General features: G+C 37.6%; 1 protein-coding gene across 6 annotated transcripts in view; it reads left to right on the forward strand.

Annotated features, from left to right (window-relative positions):
• The window catches only part of Pard3b (par-3 family cell polarity regulator beta), a 974,006-nt gene that overhangs the window by 75,849 nt on the left and 880,083 nt on the right, over positions 1-18,074 (forward strand). For 4 of the 6 annotated variants that reach the window (XM_048458967.3, XM_085699281.2, XM_048458970.3 and 1 more), the window contains exon 2: positions 12,930-13,080. The exons of the other annotated variants lie outside the window; for them this stretch is intronic. In XM_048458967.3, coding sequence (XP_048314924.3) covers positions 12,937-13,080 — 144 coding nt within the window. In that variant the 5' untranslated portion in view covers positions 12,930-12,936. The remainder of the gene's footprint in view (positions 1-12,929; positions 13,081-18,074) is intronic. 6 annotated transcript variants of the gene reach the window in all.

Here is an 18,074-nt window from a genome sequence, read left to right on the forward strand (position 1 = left end):
GAGGAAATTATCTAAACTGATGATCAGGGAGAGAAGGTACAAGGACAGGATATAGCCTCACAAGTGCATGCCAGAGACTGGGATGACTTACCCAGAGTTTTGGCTACCTATCCCCTGTTAAGCCATATATCACAAAATACCCTAAGGTAGTCAAAGAATATACATGGAAACCGATAGGTATGAGTGATCTAAAAGAAATTAAACAAGCAATAATATCTTATGATCTGCATTCACCATTTGTTAAGCAAATGGTGAAAATGTGTGAGTCAAGCATCAAGGCCACCCCACACGATTGGCTTCAATTAATCTCAGCAGTCCTAGAAAATGGGCCCCAGCTACTTTGGAAATGCTTTTTGTGAGAAGAGGCAAAAATTTTAGAACAACAGGGAAAAGCAAAAGAATTTGAGGATTCCCAAGATCAAATTCTTGGTGAGGATTGTTACTTTGGTCCTCAGGACCAGGCTCACTATCACAAACACACCTTGTCCTTATGCAGTAAGCAGCTTTAAATGCTTGGGACAGGATTCAGGAATCAGGAAAGTGAAGTGAATCATATAGCAGGGGTAAACTGGGCCAGAGAGAGCCCTTTAGTGACTTTTTGCAAAGATTAACTAAGGCTGTACAAGTAGGAGTAGCAGACCCAGAAGCTAGATATGTACTTATTGAAACTCTGGCTTTTGAAAATGCCAACTTAGAATGCAAAAAGATACTTGGGTCTTTAAAGGTTATATCAGCATCAATAGATAAATGGATCTTGCATACAATTAATGTTGAAACATTTGACTATAGGACTGAGGCTTGGGAAGGAGAAGTGATTTCCAGTGGTATGAGGAGACACCAAAATACCAAATGTTTTAATTGTGGTAGAATAGGATAGCTGAGAAGAAAATTGTAGACAAGGAATTCCTAGGAATAATGTCTATTCTGGGAATGGCAAGAATAGGCATTCTCATCCTCCTGGAATATGTAGGAGGTGTGGCAAAGGACAACATTGGACAATGAATGTAGATCAACAAAAACAGACAAGGCAACTTGATACCATCATGAAACTTCTGGGGGTGGGTATGCCAAATGTAGTCCAGTCATTCCCAGTCACTGTGGAGAGCATGTCTCACCAGGAAAATGAAGAACTCCATTGCCTACTGTAAAGAAACTGTACTGTTCTGGATGTTGGAATAGACATGGAAGGTGAATCAAAAACTCCAGTAGGAAATAGGAAACATATATTTAGGCAAAACTTCTATAAATGATCAAAGACGAAAGCTAAGAGTGCGTATAAATAACATTGTAACTGTGGGTTTGATAGAAACAGGTGCAGACATGGGTATCATTACTCCAGAATCTTGGTATCTGAATTGGCCTCTTCAAGAGGCAGCTGTTCAATTCATAGGAATTGGAACCCTATCTCAAGCATAAGATGGGTTGAATGCGTAGGGCCAGAAGAACAGAAAGAAATCCTGAGACCATTTATAGCTAACCCTGCAGTGAATTTATGGGGTTGTGACCTGTTGCAGTAGCGACATACCCTGATTAACATTCCTGCCACCTCAAAAACTCATGTTTCTGGGAGGATATAAGGTTTTATAATCAAAGGTCACCAGCCATTCAGGCTGTACAAGAACACAAAGCAACTAGCAAACCTTTGGAGGTACCAACAGACATACCTTTAAAATGGTTAACTGAGAAACCAATATGGATTAAACAATGGCCTTTAACAGAAGAGAAACTGCAGGCTTTAGAACAGCTGGTACAGGAGCAACTAGATGTTCACCATATTGAAGAATCAACCAGCCCTTGGAATTCTCCCATATTTGTTGTTAAAAGAAATCTGGAATATGGAGAATAGTGACACATCTAAGAGCTATCAACAAGGTAATTCAACCCATGTATCTTCTACAATCTGGAATTCCTCTTCCTTCTCTATTACCAAAATGATGGCCTCTCATAGTTATTGATTTAAAAATTTGTTTTTCACTATACCTTTACAAGAAAAGGACGGAGAAAAATTTGCCTTCACAGGGCCTATTTATAATAATTCTAAGCCTACTAGGAGATACAAGTAGATCGTACTCCCACATGGAATGCTCAATAGTCCTATCCTGTGCCAATACTTTGTAAGTCATTCATTAGAAACAATACATAAGCAATTTCCTAAGTCTATAATTTACCATTACATGTATGACATTTTGCTATCTGTTTCAAATGCAAATACTTTAGAAATAATATTGGAAGAAGTAAAGGAAATTTTCCCTAGATGGGGATTACAAATTGCTCCTGAAAAAATATGCAGAGGATATTAAAATAGGTTTACAGAAAATTAGAACACAAAAGGCACAAATTGGGAGAGTTATTTTGCGGACTCTTAATGACTTTCAAAGATAGTTATTTAGACTATCTATCAAAGGTAGTTAGGAGACATTTCCAGTCTTCAACCAGCTGTTTGGATAGCACCTGATCTAATAATTCATTTAAACAAAACCTTAGATGGTAACAAAGACTCAAATAGTTCCAGGAAATTGACACCTGAAGCCGAGAAAGAATTAACAGTTGTTGAAGAGAAACTACAAGAAGCTCATGTTGATAGGGTAGATCCAATTCTTAATTGCATTCTAGTCTTATTGCCTCCAGAATTTCCCCTACAGGAATTTTACTGCAGAGAAATGATATTATCTCAGAACGGATCTTTTCTACCACATAAACCAAGTAAAAAATTGAAAACTTATGTGGAAAAGGACTCTGAAATAATAAAATGAATATTGAGATTTCGTCAACTTAGAGGTATAGACCCAACAGAGATTATGGTACATTTTTGTACTGATGAAATTTAAAAAAATTATGGGAAGGCAATGAACCCTGGCAAAGAGCTTGTGCTAACTTTTTAGGAGAGATTAATAGCAATTATCTCAAAAAGTGATAGAATTAACTTTATAAAGAGAACTTATTGGATTCTTCCACAAATTGTATGATACTCCAATAACTAAAGCCCTTACATTTTATACTGATATAAACAAATCAGTATAGGCAGCTTACAAATCAGAAGATTTAAGTAAGGTAGAACAAAGTCCATATAATTCTGTCTAAAAGGCAGAATTGTATATTATTTCCATGGTACTAAGGGATTTTAAAGAAACTTTCAATATAGTTACTGATTCACAATATGCAGAAAGAGTTGTCTTGTATATTTAAACTGCTGAATTTATACCAGATGATACAGAATTGACTTCATTATTCATACAGGTTCAAGATATAATCAGGAATAGGCTTTGTCCCATAGATATAACACACATCTGATCCCATATGGGTCTGCCAGGTCCTCTAGCACAAGGTAAAGCAGAAATTGACTGATTATTGATTGGAATGTGTTGTAGGCTTCAGATTTTCATAAAAAAGCATCATGTCAATAACAATGGTTTAAAGAAAGAATTTTCTATACATGGCAGCAAGCTAAGTGGATTACAAAGAGATGTCCTACTTGCTCTTTCTATAACTAAATATCATTGTAATATGCAGGAAGTAACCCAAAGGGTACTCAAAGGAATGAAATCTGGCAGATGGATGTGTTCCACTTTACAGATTTGGAAAATTAAATATGTAAATCATACCACTGACACTTATTCAGGTTTTCAATGGGCAATTGCCTTGAGCTCAGAAAAGGCTGATTTAGTAATCACACATTTATTAGAAGTTATGAGCATTATGGGCATACCTGCACAAATAAAGACAGATAATAGTCCAGCATATGTCTCTAAGAAAATGAAACAGTTTTTTGCTTATTATAATATAAAGCATGTTACAGGCATACCATATAATCCTATAGATCAGGTAGTTATGGGAAGATAAAATCAAACTATAAAATGTATGTTGAACAAACAAAAAGGTATGGAAAATAACCGCAGAAATAATTACATAATGCTTTATTATCCTTGAATTTTCTTAATACTAATGAGAAAGAAACAATGGCAGCAGAGAGACAGTGGATAATAGAAATATCTTAATTATATCAGCCTGTGTAGGTCAAGAATGTGTTGATTTCACAATGGAAACCAGAAACTGTGCTACACTGGGGAAAGGGTTTTGCTCTTATTTCCACGGGAGAATAAGAGCTATGGATGCCATCAAAATTAATAAAGATTTTTTTTGATAAAGAGAAACCTCTTGTTTGTCATACTTATAGTGAGGTTATACATACTTATAATCAGGTTCTTTAGATACATGGAGATTGTATTCTGCATGTATAGGTAATCTTCAACTGCTTCAAGGAACTGTAGAATATGGCATTTAAGCAACTTAGGATTCTGTTGGCATGAGACATAATTGGTCTTGGCAGCACTGATCTATTCCCAAGAGAATGTTGAGCACTAAAGACACTCTACTTGGAACTTGTTTTCTTCTTGGCAAAACTGGCTTTTGGACAAGGAACTGCCCACACCTTGACCACTGACAAAATGCATGGTGTCTGGACTGGACAAACAGGATACAAGAAAAAAGACTGTCAAAACTTGCCAAGACAGGGTAAGACAGTTTTGAAAAAATTTCCTGCCTCTGAATGTAGTAGGAGCGGCAGGCCGCTTCCCGCCACCTGGCTCTTGGCTAGCTTTACCAGAAATAATTACATGGAAACTGTATTCATTTAAACACTGCCTGGCCTGTTATCTCCAGCCTCTTATTGGCTAACTCTCACATCTCTGCTAACCCATTTTTAATAATGTGTGTAGCACCACGAGGTTGTGGCTTACCGGGAAGATTCTAACCAACATCCATCTTGGGCTGGAGATTCATGGTGACTGCCTGACTCTGCTTCTTTCTCCCAGCATTCTGTTCTGTCTACTCCACCCACCTAAGAGCTGTCCTATCAAAGGCCAAGGCAGTTTCTTTAGTAACCAATGAAAGTAACACATAGACAGATGACCCTCCTACATCATCTGAAAAAGGTCTGTCAGTTACTCTAGGCCTTAGCCAAAGTTGGTTGCTTCAACATTGCAAATGAGACTTTGATTGATTGCTCAGGTATCCAGTTGTCTCTGACATCTACTGCACATTTTGGAAGCCATTTGATTGCACTTCCTGCCTACTCAAGTAATATTATTTCCCTTCTTACATTTTTGATGGAGTTGAAGATTAGATAATTGTAGTTACTTTACTCTTATGATTTAGCCAAATCATTTCTAATACAAGACTTAGACTCCTTAGGATAGAATGATTATCAAAACATTTAACATGTGTTTTTTTGATTAATATTGTTGATGCTGGTTATAATTCTAATTTTTATACTTGGCATCTGTTCTTATTGTATATAGTTTTGTATTGGATTTGGAGCTTTCTTATTGAGACAAAATGAGGAACCTCATTCAGTCAATGGCCTTTGATAGGCTGGACCAGACTGAGGCGTGGCTTTGGGGTACCAAAAAGCCAAAGGTCCACCCTCCCACCTTCTCCTTCTGCTCTCAACACCTGGATTTTCGACACTGTTTCCTGTTCTGTGAGTTTTCCCTTTCAATAAAAAAAAAAACCTTAATAGACCCTATTTAGAGCTAGTGTGGGATTGTTTGGTTCGTGTTCCCCACATATGATATGTTCGGATGCATTCTGCTTCATCTGGGTTGTGTAAAAGACAAGAAGGTATACCAGACAACTCTGAACCGAGAACCCTTTAATAGCAAAGTTCATATGATGTACTGAATCCTGAGTGACTAGTGGCTGACAGTTATACAGGAGCTTTCCCAGCCTAAGATCATCATTGGAAAATAGATGTGCCTGGCGATGGAGGCTTGCTATGCATGGGATCTTTTTTTTTCAGTGTGTCTAAATTGCTAGATGAATAGAGAAGAAATTCTGTAGTTTATTCTGAATGGCATTATTTTATTTGAGAGACCATCGTCTGCATTTATAACAAATGACCATCAACTGAGCACTTTTGATGTTAGAAAGATGAGTTCTGTGACTTGAAAATATGTCTATGTTTTGTACATCTAAAAGGAATGGCTAACTTGTATCACTTTAGTGGTTGGGTTATGTTTGGAGGTGGGAGTAGTGGTGATGGAAGGGTTTGAAATGGCTTCAGGGTGTGGTGTCTCTTGCACAGTTCAAAAGATTGATAGCTATCTGTTTGTCATCAAAATGCTGAGTTCGGAGAACAGAACTTTTAAGCCAGTGCAGAAGAGGATTCTGATTCGGTGTTTGTGCTAAGTCACTTTTACTTCAGTCCTTATTCAGACATCCTCTTCCAAGCCTTTGGGCCTGTGCTTTGCTAATTCCACAGACTTACTAGGTCATGATGTTGCTTCCAAATACTGTTGCTAGTTTTAGTAACGAACTGGTGCTCACACTTTGTCTTTTACAGAACCTTCTGAAAGATCACTTTCTTCAATGTATCAGTCCAGTTTTTACCTATTTTTTGATCTATAATATTCTCTTCCTGCAGTTTGTAAACATAGAAGGTATTTCAATTTCCAATTCAGTTAACTGTGGTAACTGTATTCAGCAGCCTCTAATCTAGAGTTTCTGTGAGTTACTTTTGTTTCTATCTTGGGCTTTGTTTGAATTGGGAGTGGAGGGAGATAAATGTTTAGCATACACTGCAATAAGTATGACTGATGATTTTTTTCCCTGTTTTCGTGCCATGGTAACCTTTTTCAGCTGCTTAGGTGGGGCTTTCTCAAAGGTAATTATAGATTGACTTTTGAACTCTGAATACCTAGAATATGAATTAGTGAATTTTTCTTATATGAAAGAATAGCTGTGGCTATTCTACTGTGTGTATGTATTTATATTATATATACACACATCTATGTGTGTGTATGTATTTATATTATATATACATGCATCTGTGTGTGTATGTTTGTGTATTTATCTTTTGAGGATTTCATACATGTACACTGTATGTATTTATATTATATATATATACATCTACGTGTGTGTTTGTGTATTTATCTTTTGAGGATTTCATACATGTACACAGTGTGTATGTATTTATATTATATATGCATACATCTATGTGTGTGTGTTTGTGTATTTATCTTTTGAGGATTTCATTCATGTACACAGTGTGTATTGATTAGTTCTCACCCTAACTCCTCCCGTATCTGCCCATTAACATCATTCCAACTTCTTTCATGTCCTGTGTTTTTAGTCTTAGGATACACAGAGTTTGGTTTGTGCTTCTCGTACATTCATGGGTGTGGAGCTATTGACTGGAACATGGTTGGCCTACCATGGACTATACCTGTCTATAGAATTCCTTCTCCCAGAATCCATCAGTTGTCAATAACTCTTCAGTTTGGAATGGAAAGGTGTAAGCCCTTCCTTCCTCCATGCTGGAATGTTGGCTGGCTTCATATTTGAAAGGTCTTGTGCAGGCAGCCATAAACTCTTGTGAGTTTATGAGTGTACTAATCTGGCTATGTCCAGAAACACTGCTTCACCCAGACTTCCTCAACCTTTAATCTCTTAAATTCTTTTCTTTTCCTTTGATTGTCTCTAAGCCTTGTGGCAAGGGTTGTCTCATTTATGACTAAGACCTCCACTGTCATTTATTCTGCATACCTTGGCCAGTTGACTTTCTGCATTAACTGCCATCTACTGTACAAAGACACTTCTCTGAAGCTGTTAAACAGTTATACTAATCATCGAGATCAGAATTTAGGGGCATTTTGATACTTTGTCTACTTAGCAAAATAATAGATGTACGTTCATTCTGAGGCTTATGAGCTTCCCAGCTATGAGTTCTTGGCTAGATTCAGATTTACCGCACCATATATGTGTTTCCTCTTGTGGCTGGAACCTCATATTTTGTCGGGAATTGACTGTTTATCACTATGACTTTTCCCCAGTACTGTCTCCATGGTCACCCACCTTCATTATTGTAGTCATTAAGGTTCACAGGTAGATAAAACTGTTAATAACTCCCCAGCAGCACGCAAAAGACCATCTACTGCTATGAAAGCTATAGATATGTTCTTAGTAATGTTTGCTTTCTGAAACTCATTGTTTTGAAGTAATTATAGATTTAGAAGAAGATTCACAGTTATCATAGGGAGATCTTACATTCCGGTCACCTCATTTGTCTCATTGGTTGATCTTGAAGAGTAGATTGCCATATCAAAACTAGGACATCAGATCTATAGAAGGTGCAAGCACAGTTGTGAAATTTTATACCATTTTATACCAGGCACAGGCTGTACTGTTATTATAAGACTATTCCATTATGTTGGAACCTTCATGCCACTGACTTTGAAGTCATTACTCTGGCCTTCATCCTCACCATCTCTTTTCCTAGAAACCCAAAATCTTTTCTATATTTCTGTGATTTTTGTCTATTTAATAAATTGTATAAATAGCATTTGACCTTTGGAGATCAGCTTCTTGGCATTCAGCACAGTAATATGGAGATACATCTAAGTTGGTGCATTCAGCAATAATACAATCTTTTCTATTTTTATTTTTATTGTAATAAGAACATGTAAGATCTGCTCCTTTAACATACCTTTAATTGTTCAACATTGGAATGTTAATTATACTGTCAATTGCATTAACTATCTCTTTGTAGCTGAAACTTATATGCACCCTGTGCCCTTGAATCTCTAGCCAGCATTTGACTCTTTGCTTTTATTTAACTATTTTATATGTCCCATATATGTATTGATATTTGTCTTCCTATATTATCTTATTTCTTTTAGCAGAGTTTTGACAAGGTTCAACTATGTTGATGTATATGGTAACTTTTCATCCTCCTTTAAGACTAAAAGTCTGAATCGTCCAGCTATTCATCTGTTATTGACACGTATGGACACACACACAAACATATATACATACATACATACACATATAGACATATATACACACATATGCATGCATATACATATGTCATTCGCGTTTTTCTCTTCATCCATCTTTTCAGGAAGTTTTACTTATTTTTATGTAGATGAGTGTTTTGCCTGCATGCATGTAAGTGAACCATATGTGTGCCTGGTGCCAATGAAAGCCAATAATGGGTGTTGGATTCTATGAACTGGAGTCACAGATGTTTAAGTTGCTATGTGGGTTCTGTGAATAAAACCCAGGTCCTCTGTAAGAGCATCAAGTGCTGTTAACCACTGATCCATCTCGTCAGCTTATCTAGTTATCTTTTAAAAGATATTTAAAGTTTAAAAGGGCTTGGATCACAGAACTAACTGATAAGGAGCTGTTTCTATTATATATAAAGAACTCTTACAAATCAACAGTAAAATATCAAAAACCTGAATTATATAGGCAAATGACTTAAATGGTTTACAAAGAAGACATATAGATGGCCCAAAGTGCATGTTATGGTGCTAATCATCAAAATCAGAAAGAAATACTTTCTCAGACCTATTAACAGGCTATCGTCAAAAAAAAAAAAAAAACAAAAAACAAAAAACTAGTCAGTGTTATACAAATTCTTGAACATTATTGGCGGGAATGTTCAATAATATAGCCTACATTGAAATGTTACTGCAGAAGATCTTTAAAAAAAAGACAGAAATAGTATAGATTCCCCTTCTAAGTGTGTAGCCAAAGAAATTTAGGTCAAGGTCTTGAAGGGGCATTGTGTTCCCGTGTTCATTCTCGCATCACGTGGGATGGACGGGCTCCAGTAACAGACAGCTTTTTCCTCCATGTGATCATTAGATACTGTAATTCATTAATCACTTACCTGTTATGGGATAGTTTGGTTGTGTCTAACTTCTGCTTAGCGTTATGAATCGTATAAGCTGTAGTGAGGGAGCAGCTGGCAGGCCTGCTTTTCATCCTGCCCAGCTCCCGCATGGCTAGCTTAGCCCCAGAAATAATAACATATAAGTTGTATTCATTTAAATACTGCCTGGCCCATTATCTGTAGAGAGTTAGTTACTGACTAACTCTCACATCTTGATTAACCCATTTTTAATAATCTATGCAACACCCCGAGGTGGTGGCTTACCGGGAAAGATTCAGCATGTCTGACCTGGTGGCTGGCTCCATGGCATCTGCCTCACTTCCCTCTTCCCAGTATTCTGTTCTGTTTACTCCGCCTACCTAATTTTCTGTCCTATCAGAGGGCCAAGGCAGTCTCTTTATTAACCAATGAAAATAACACAATAGACAGATAACCCTCCTCCATCAATAAGCAACCAAGGATTAGCTTGCAGGCAAGGGCAATCAACTACTGTTGCAGGGGACCCAGTCTGCTTGCTATAGGTGGGGAGACTGTTTCCTATGGTAAGATGAAGCCATCAGAATCAGAGAGTTAGGGTCTCCCACAAATCTGTCCCGTATAGGATCACATAGTTTTCTAATCAGTGCCCCACTGACAACAGTATTAAAGGCTGATATTTAAATGTATGTCTGAAGTCAGTCAATCATATGATGAAGGCTTGGGTTTGGCTTTCATCAACTTAAGGTCTATGAATGATAGAGACACCTAGGGTACCCTTAGAAACCGTAAGAATACATGGATATGGAGCTGGGAAATTTTGTCTTTGCCTTTATTCTTTTCCTGTGTTATTTCATTTTGAGATACTGGAAATAACCAGGCAGTATCATTATAGTGCTAACTTTTCCACAGCTGTTCAAAAGATTTTACATGTAGAGTCACTAAATTACAAAGGGTGAATTGGGTGTATCAAATGCACGTACATTGTATAGTTCATCAGATAGTTCATGTGCTCTTCAGTCTCTGCCAGATGAACAAAGACACAGATTCTGATACCAGTAAAGGGTGTCAGCATCGCAGTCACTGGCAACATCCTCTGTAAGTCTGTGTTCCTTCCAGAATGCAGTACTCACCCCCTGGCAGGGTGGGGCAGGCTTTCTGTCTCAGTCTCAGAAAATCTCTAACAAGGTGCTTCTCAGCCTTTCTACTACTGCGACCCTTTGATACAGTTCCTCATGTTGTGGTGGCCTCCAACCATAAAATTATTTTTGTTGCTACTTCATTGCTATAATTTGGTACTATTATGAATCATAATATAAACATCTGTGTTTCCCGATAGTCTTAGGTGACCCTGTGAGAGGGTCATTCAGCAGGGATCACTACTCCCGGTTGAGAAGCACTGCTCTGACAACCTGTTAGAAGTGTGTTTCTCACATACAAGATTACCATCAGAGTTTTGCGATTTATTTTAATATTCTAGAATAATAAGCCTTTACTAGGGAAATTATTTCTTCCTATTCCATATACTGTCCTCGCATGCTTACTTTTATTTTAAGATATAAATACATCTGCTTGCAAGGGGAATAGTTATGAACTTTCAAAAGAAAAAGGAAAACAAATCAGAGAGCGATCTGGGTCTTCATGCCCTCTGCTTCCTGACATCCAGGAACAACAGAGGCTGTAGACAGGATTGTCTCCTATACCAGGGCCTCCGTTTCCCAGCACCAAAGCTCCAGCCAGGAGGACATCCCTGAGGAGGTGTGCTGCCCTTACTAGGGAGGAAATTCAGTTGCTATTGAGAAGAACTGGTTACTTTGTACAAATCCCATATGCTATTAAGAGACACTTCACAAAGGATCTCTTCCTGGATGGAGGGGAAATAGTGTTGTCTCAGTTTACAAAGGCCCTCAGCAGCATCCAGGGTCATAAATAACAAAGCTGGCGTTAGTCCCAACTGATTCCAGACATCCTCCTGCCTCAGCAGCAGCCAGGGTCATAAATAACAGAGCTGGCCTTAGTCCCAAGTGATTTCAGACATCCTCCTGCTTCAGCCTTGTTCTTTCCCAGTAAGCATTGGTTCTTACCCTGTGGGTCGGGACTGCCTAGGGGGTTGCATAGCAGACATCCTGCATATCAGATATTCACATCATGATTCATAACAGTAGCAAAATTACAGTTATGAAGTAGAAACAAAGTGCTTTTATGGTTGTGGGTCACCACAACATGAGGAACTGGATTAAAGGGTTGGAGCACTAGGAAGGTTGAGAACCACTGAACTAAAGCAAAACATTGCTATTATCTTTGGGTATATTTAAACCAAAGTCTTGAAATGATATTTTGAATGAAAACTGACCTAATCTTTGTTTTGAAGAGGTTATTATATGGGACTTTTAAAATTTGTGACATGCATTTTTCTATACGATATAAGGAAATTTTTCTATAATATGAAGAATATTAATTCTATGGAAAAGGGATGTAGATTTCCTAAAAGGTCATTGATAGTTGTATTCACATTATGTTTATACTATTTCAGATATTTTATATATGCTTAAAATTATAAAAGATAAATTGGGACTTCTTTGTATAGATAATCACAATCTAGAATTGTAGTTATTACAGAGTAGAAAATCTTAGTTTTCTATATATGAGATAAATGGGAACTTTAATGTTTTGGCACAAAGAATTGATAGTTACTTTCTGGAAAGTTATTATTTTTAACTTGCTTTATAAATTACTTATGGTTTGGTACTGAGGCATCAAAAGTAGTAACCCTCTAGATGGGCAACTAGGGGGAGTTTGTTTCAATATCTAGGTTTCATTTGAGTCATTCTCATGTAACTGGGGAAGAATCAGCTATCAGATTATATTTGGCAAATGGGTTATTTGATGACCATAACCCCCAAAATTAAAAGTAAGTATACTTGTCTCAGTTCTTTAGGGTACTTGCTTCCAATATTTCCTTAAGAAGAAGGTCTCCTCAAAACCCTCATTAACAATGGCATAGCATTTGCATGCTATCTGCACACCCCTCCTACCCCGCCCCCCCCATGAGTCACCTTTGGGTCACGTATGATACTATGGTATGGACACAGCACCATTGCTAAGTGCACAGACTCTTATGTTGTTTGAAGACTGATGGCAGGGAAAAGACTGTGCTTTTTCAGTGCAGATGCCCCTTTCCCTTCTCAGGATGTACATCACGAATTCATGGTTGTGGAGCACTGAATATATTTCTTTATCAAATCATTGCCTTTGTTTCTTTTTCATGATCCATTAGCTGATAAATGTGTGACTTTGGTTCTCACCAGGCTGGCATGGCAGTAAAGTCCAGCCGTGCACCCGCAGTAACATCTGCAATCCCTGTTATACCCTTTGAAGCACCCATGAAGCCGCGGGAAGTGGATAGCATTATACTTTTTTTTAGAGAGGTGGGTAAAGGTAAATATAATTTTAAAGTATCCTTTTCTTTTTTATAGAAATAAGTTTGAGTGAAAAACAGGCCCATTAGAAATCTGAAGCTCTGAAAAAAATTTAAGATTGTACAAATGGAATTGTTTCCTTCTTTGTGGTTTTGAATGATTATATCCTGGTCTGCCAATGTTTCCTTCAGTCTGACCTCTTTTAGTGAAGTGCCATGTTGCAGTGTGTCTGACTTTTATTGCTCAGCTTCCCTCACACTCACATTTTAGGAAAATCTACTGTCTTGTAGCATTTACTCTGAGTGTTTCACAAGCAGAGTGAATTTAAAATCTTAGAAAAGTACTTTTGTGCTCAGAACTGGGTTTCACTCAATGTATTCTGTTGTGTTTTAAATTATTGTCATATGCTTTCCATTAAGATCATTAGCTACACGGCATTATTTTCACAACATTTATAATAGAATGTACATTTTTGTTGTATTTGCTAAATTTGACAAATATTTAGACCTTTGTAGCACACTTCTATCAATACAAGAGTGTTGCTACTGCTCCAGAGTCCTAACATCTCCCATCACACACAGTCTGCCTGGTCCTATTGCTCACATGAAAGGCACTTTGCAGGGCACACTATTTAATACTTGGCTTCTTTCACTTAGCCTCAGCTTTTTGAAATCTTCCCTGCCACCATATGCATTTGTATTTTTCCCCTTTATTGATAGGTAGTATATTCTTTTGTGAATATGCTATAGTTGGTTTCTACATCTTTTGTCTTCCTGTCGAAAAGTACCTGAGATTCCAGACTTTTAATCCCAGGAAGCTATATGGCATCTCCCTGACTCTGCATACTTTCTCTATATATCTCTGTTTGGATTTCCCACCTGGCTTTACTAAGCTATTGGCTGAAAGCAGCTTCTTTATTAACCAATGGCAATAAAACATACTCACAGAATACAGAGGAGTCACACATAAATTAAGTATTCAGCTGCTCAAAGAGAAGTTTGAGATCGTGTGGAAAATGTTTAGTGGAAAAATGTACTCTTAAAAAACTCCCAGTGTGACCAAAAATTGAATTTCTAAGAATTAGAAAATTTCCCCAAATTCCTCCATGTTTGGAGTTTCTGCATATTATACTTGAGGTAGGCATTCCTATTTATTCTCTGTCTATGTGGGCTGTTGCATTCTCTCTGCCTCTTGCCACGCTCTTCCCTCTAGCTTGGAAGCACTCTCATATGTCCAAGGATGTTTCAGATCCCAAGTATCTGAGTCACTGTCTTTGCCAAGTGTCAGTGTTTTCCTGTTCCTCATCACTTACCACAGCATTGTCTATCAAAGCACGGATGGTTTCTCTGCCTCCTGCCTGTTACTTCTGCACAATCGCCATCTTTTTATCCTCTTTTGCTGATGTCTACAGAAGCATCACTGCAGCAGCCGTAGTAAAGGGGTTAGCAGCAGCAGCAGCAGTCTCTAACCTGTGTGTGGCGCCTAGCCTTGTACATGAACTATCTCATTAAATATTACAATATCCCTGTCATCTCAATACTATTATTATGTCTAAAATGTGTTTCAATGCCTGAACTCTATTGAATTTTAATTATATTCCATTTTAGGTTCACCTAAATTGTGTGTGTGTGTGTGTGTATGTACATGTGTGTGTGTGTGTACGTGTGTGTGTGTATATGTGAAAATTTTCTCAGAAAAGAACACCCAAATTCATCTAACACTTTAATGAAATGATGTAGTCCTTTCCTGTTCAGGAAGGATATGACAAAGGCCCTACTGTTGTTGATATGTTTCCCAGGAGATGGCGCAGAGGACTGGCTCTGTCCTCATCCATGGTTTGATCTCTTGACATGTAAAGTGGGATAATTGTGAGCCACACTCCCACGCTTCTTATGGAAGGTAATATATATGAGAATGCTTTGTAAATTATTAATGTATCATAATAGAAATCATTTCCCCAGCTTATTAAACAATAATGAGATCATCTTTGAGCCGTTGGACTTTGATTAACTTCTTTCCTCAAGATTGGTTTACTCTTGTTAGGCACATTTTCCTTTTTCTCCTTTTTTGTTAAGATGGTTTCTAAGATAGCCTTCCTAATTACCTCCTTTATAGTGTAATGTATGTCTGTAAGTGTCTTGAGGTGTACACTCTCTGGCCTTAATATTTGGGGCTTAAGGATTAATCGAATATGCTTATATTAATTTGGTCATTAAACATAAAACAGATCAAAGTACAGGGGATGTTTCAACATTTTATTTTTCTCATGCATTGTCATGAGAGACTGGTTTTGCTGAACTTGATCCTCTTAGGGTGTGGATATTTCATATATATTATATGTGAGAAACTAGTATTGCCTTGGTAGGATCAGCTTCAGATTGCTGACCCCAGAACATTGAAACAAATGGCAAGTCCATGTCAAGTTAGCTCCTGGACACCCTGTTGGTGTCCGGCTTTTCTAGGCCGGTAACCATTCTTATTCTACTTGTAAGCCTTTCATAGCTGTGACTCTGTCCAGCTTGTCCACTTTGATGTTAATGTTAACCTAATAGTAAAAGTTAGCTTGCTTTTTCTACCTTTTGTACTCATGGGATCTGCCCTCCCCCTTCAGAAGCCTATGTCCACCACCTTCCTACCCTGTGCTCTCATGGCTCTGAACTCAGCCTTCACTCTAGTGTAAAGCCTTAGATTAATCTTGTCCAGTGTTACTGTGCTTAGACTTCTACCCCCACCATGTGCCAATGATAATAAAATCACAGGTTTACATAATCAATTGCTTCCTATCCTTTCCGGCAAATTTTATACAATCTTTACAATTGGCAATGGTCTTTTCTATATATCCAGGACTTTCGGATCACCTTCATAATATTCCTTTATATACATTCATACCAGTGACTTGTGTTCTCTGGCAAATGATACCTTTACAAAGTGTTAAAATTGCTCTTCAGCGGTGTTTCTGGTATGAAGTAGGGTGTGGTGTAAATCCTATCACTCTGTTCACACCTGCTATTATTCCTCTTTCCCTTGCTTTATCCTCGTTGATTCTAGAGTGCATCTGTTTCTTATTTATTTTAATTCTTATGCCTCTATATATTTAAGAGGTCATCAGGATAATTATATATGTCTGTTCCTTGGATTTACAATTAACATAGAAAAAAGTTTTAATAATGTTATCTGTTGTCACATTAAAATGTACTAATAGTTTTTAAAGATACATTATTCAGTTATATGAAATTCTTATTATTGCACTCCTATCCTAACTATATGTCTTTTAAGATTTAGTATACCTCCACATCTAATGTAAGTCTTAATTTAACATATAAAATATTTGTAAGCTTGAAGAGCATATACTATCTAAGATATATTGAGAACATACTTTATTATTCCCTGTTATTTGACATATACTGAATTCTAATATTTATACCCCTGTAAATTTTGAGGATGTTTTTTTTTTGGACTCAGATTTTTAAAATTTAAAGTTAGAATAGAATTCTAGAAATTAAATAACCAAGTCAAAGTAATACTTTTGCTATATCTGGATAATTTTCTCATTTCTGATTTATATTTTTGGGCTCTAACAATTTGTGCAGTGAATAAATTAGTTACTGCTTTCTCTTTGTGCATAACTTCTCTGTACTCATCTACATAGACTTGGCCATTTTATTGTTGTTGTCATTGTGGCTTTATTTACTATGCTCCTAAAGCTGTGGAGAAGTTAAAAATCTTTTTTCTTGGAAACTCTCTGGTTATGGAAAAGAGGAAACTCATTGTGCTGCAGTGGGTCATAGGAGATGGAGCCGTGGGAGATCCTGAGAGGAGGGGTAGTGATCAGGATGGAGGAGAGCAAGATGGAATTAATTTTCTAGATTTTGCTGATATCAGCCTGAAGTGCCAATGTCCAGTGAGAGGATTCTAAAAAGATATAGCTAGATTCTTGGTGGCCAAAACCGCTGACATATACAGTGGAAAGTGCTGTGCAGGTTGATAAGGAAGAGGTGTGGGCCTTGAGCTTCGCCCTGGTACTGCAGCCATGTTTACTCGTGAGGATCCTATGGTGGGTCAGGCAGGTTCACTGAAGTGATGGCAGAGACACACGTGGTCTGCCACTCTATGTGACAGTCATTGGGCGCTGTGCTGGCTAAATGAGTGTGCTCCCTCCTGTGCAGAGAACGAACCATGGAGCTGCCATTTGGCACTCAACATGGTGAGGTGATTTTCACGTACTAAGTAGTAAAACTTGCTATAGATTTAAACTGGTTTTAGCCATAGGTGATTCTTTTATCTGGAGTAAGGTGGACTTCACAGTGATATTGTGTCTAGCCACTCATGACTGTAGTAAGTACATTTATAGTATGAATGAAAATAGACATCATAAATGTTGAACTAAACCATTTTGTTATCATATTGGTTATGCCACGGGCAGGAATGCTGGGATTTTTTTTCTTCAAATGCAGTAATTGTACCTCATGGTTAGCATTTTTCAATGTTTCCCCAGCCTGTAATGCTCACCCTATAACCAGATGGAAATGATGGGAATCTCCGTATCATCCTTTAATTCTCCACCACGTTCTCCCTTCCTTACTTTAGGGCAGTTAGTCTTCTCCATGGCGTTTGTCCCTGACGTCTTTGGTCATTCTGTATGTCTTTGGCCCAGTGTCTTTTAACCCTTCTCAGGCTCTATGATTACTAAATTATAAATTTCAGTAAAATCACAGTGAAGAGAAACCTATTCCCCTCACAGATCGGTGCCAGTGCCCTGGAGCTGTGGTGGAGTGGGCAGATGCCCCAGTCCGCATGATAGGCATTGGAAGACAGCATTCCAAAGTACACTTATAATTCAAGACTGATTCTGACTTCGATGGGGAAGAGGCACAGAATGTAAAGTTCAATTAATTCAAGTGTCCTTGAACATAAAATTTTACTGAATGGAACTTCTAGGAAATTATGTTTTAAATTTTTAAGATTTATTTAGTGTGTGTGTGTGTGTGTGTGTGTGTGTGTGT

This window comes from Myodes glareolus, chromosome 1 (assembly GCF_982192425.1).
Source record: "Myodes glareolus chromosome 1, mMyoGla1.1, whole genome shotgun sequence".
Taxonomy (NCBI): Eukaryota; Metazoa; Chordata; class Mammalia; order Rodentia; family Cricetidae; genus Myodes; species Myodes glareolus.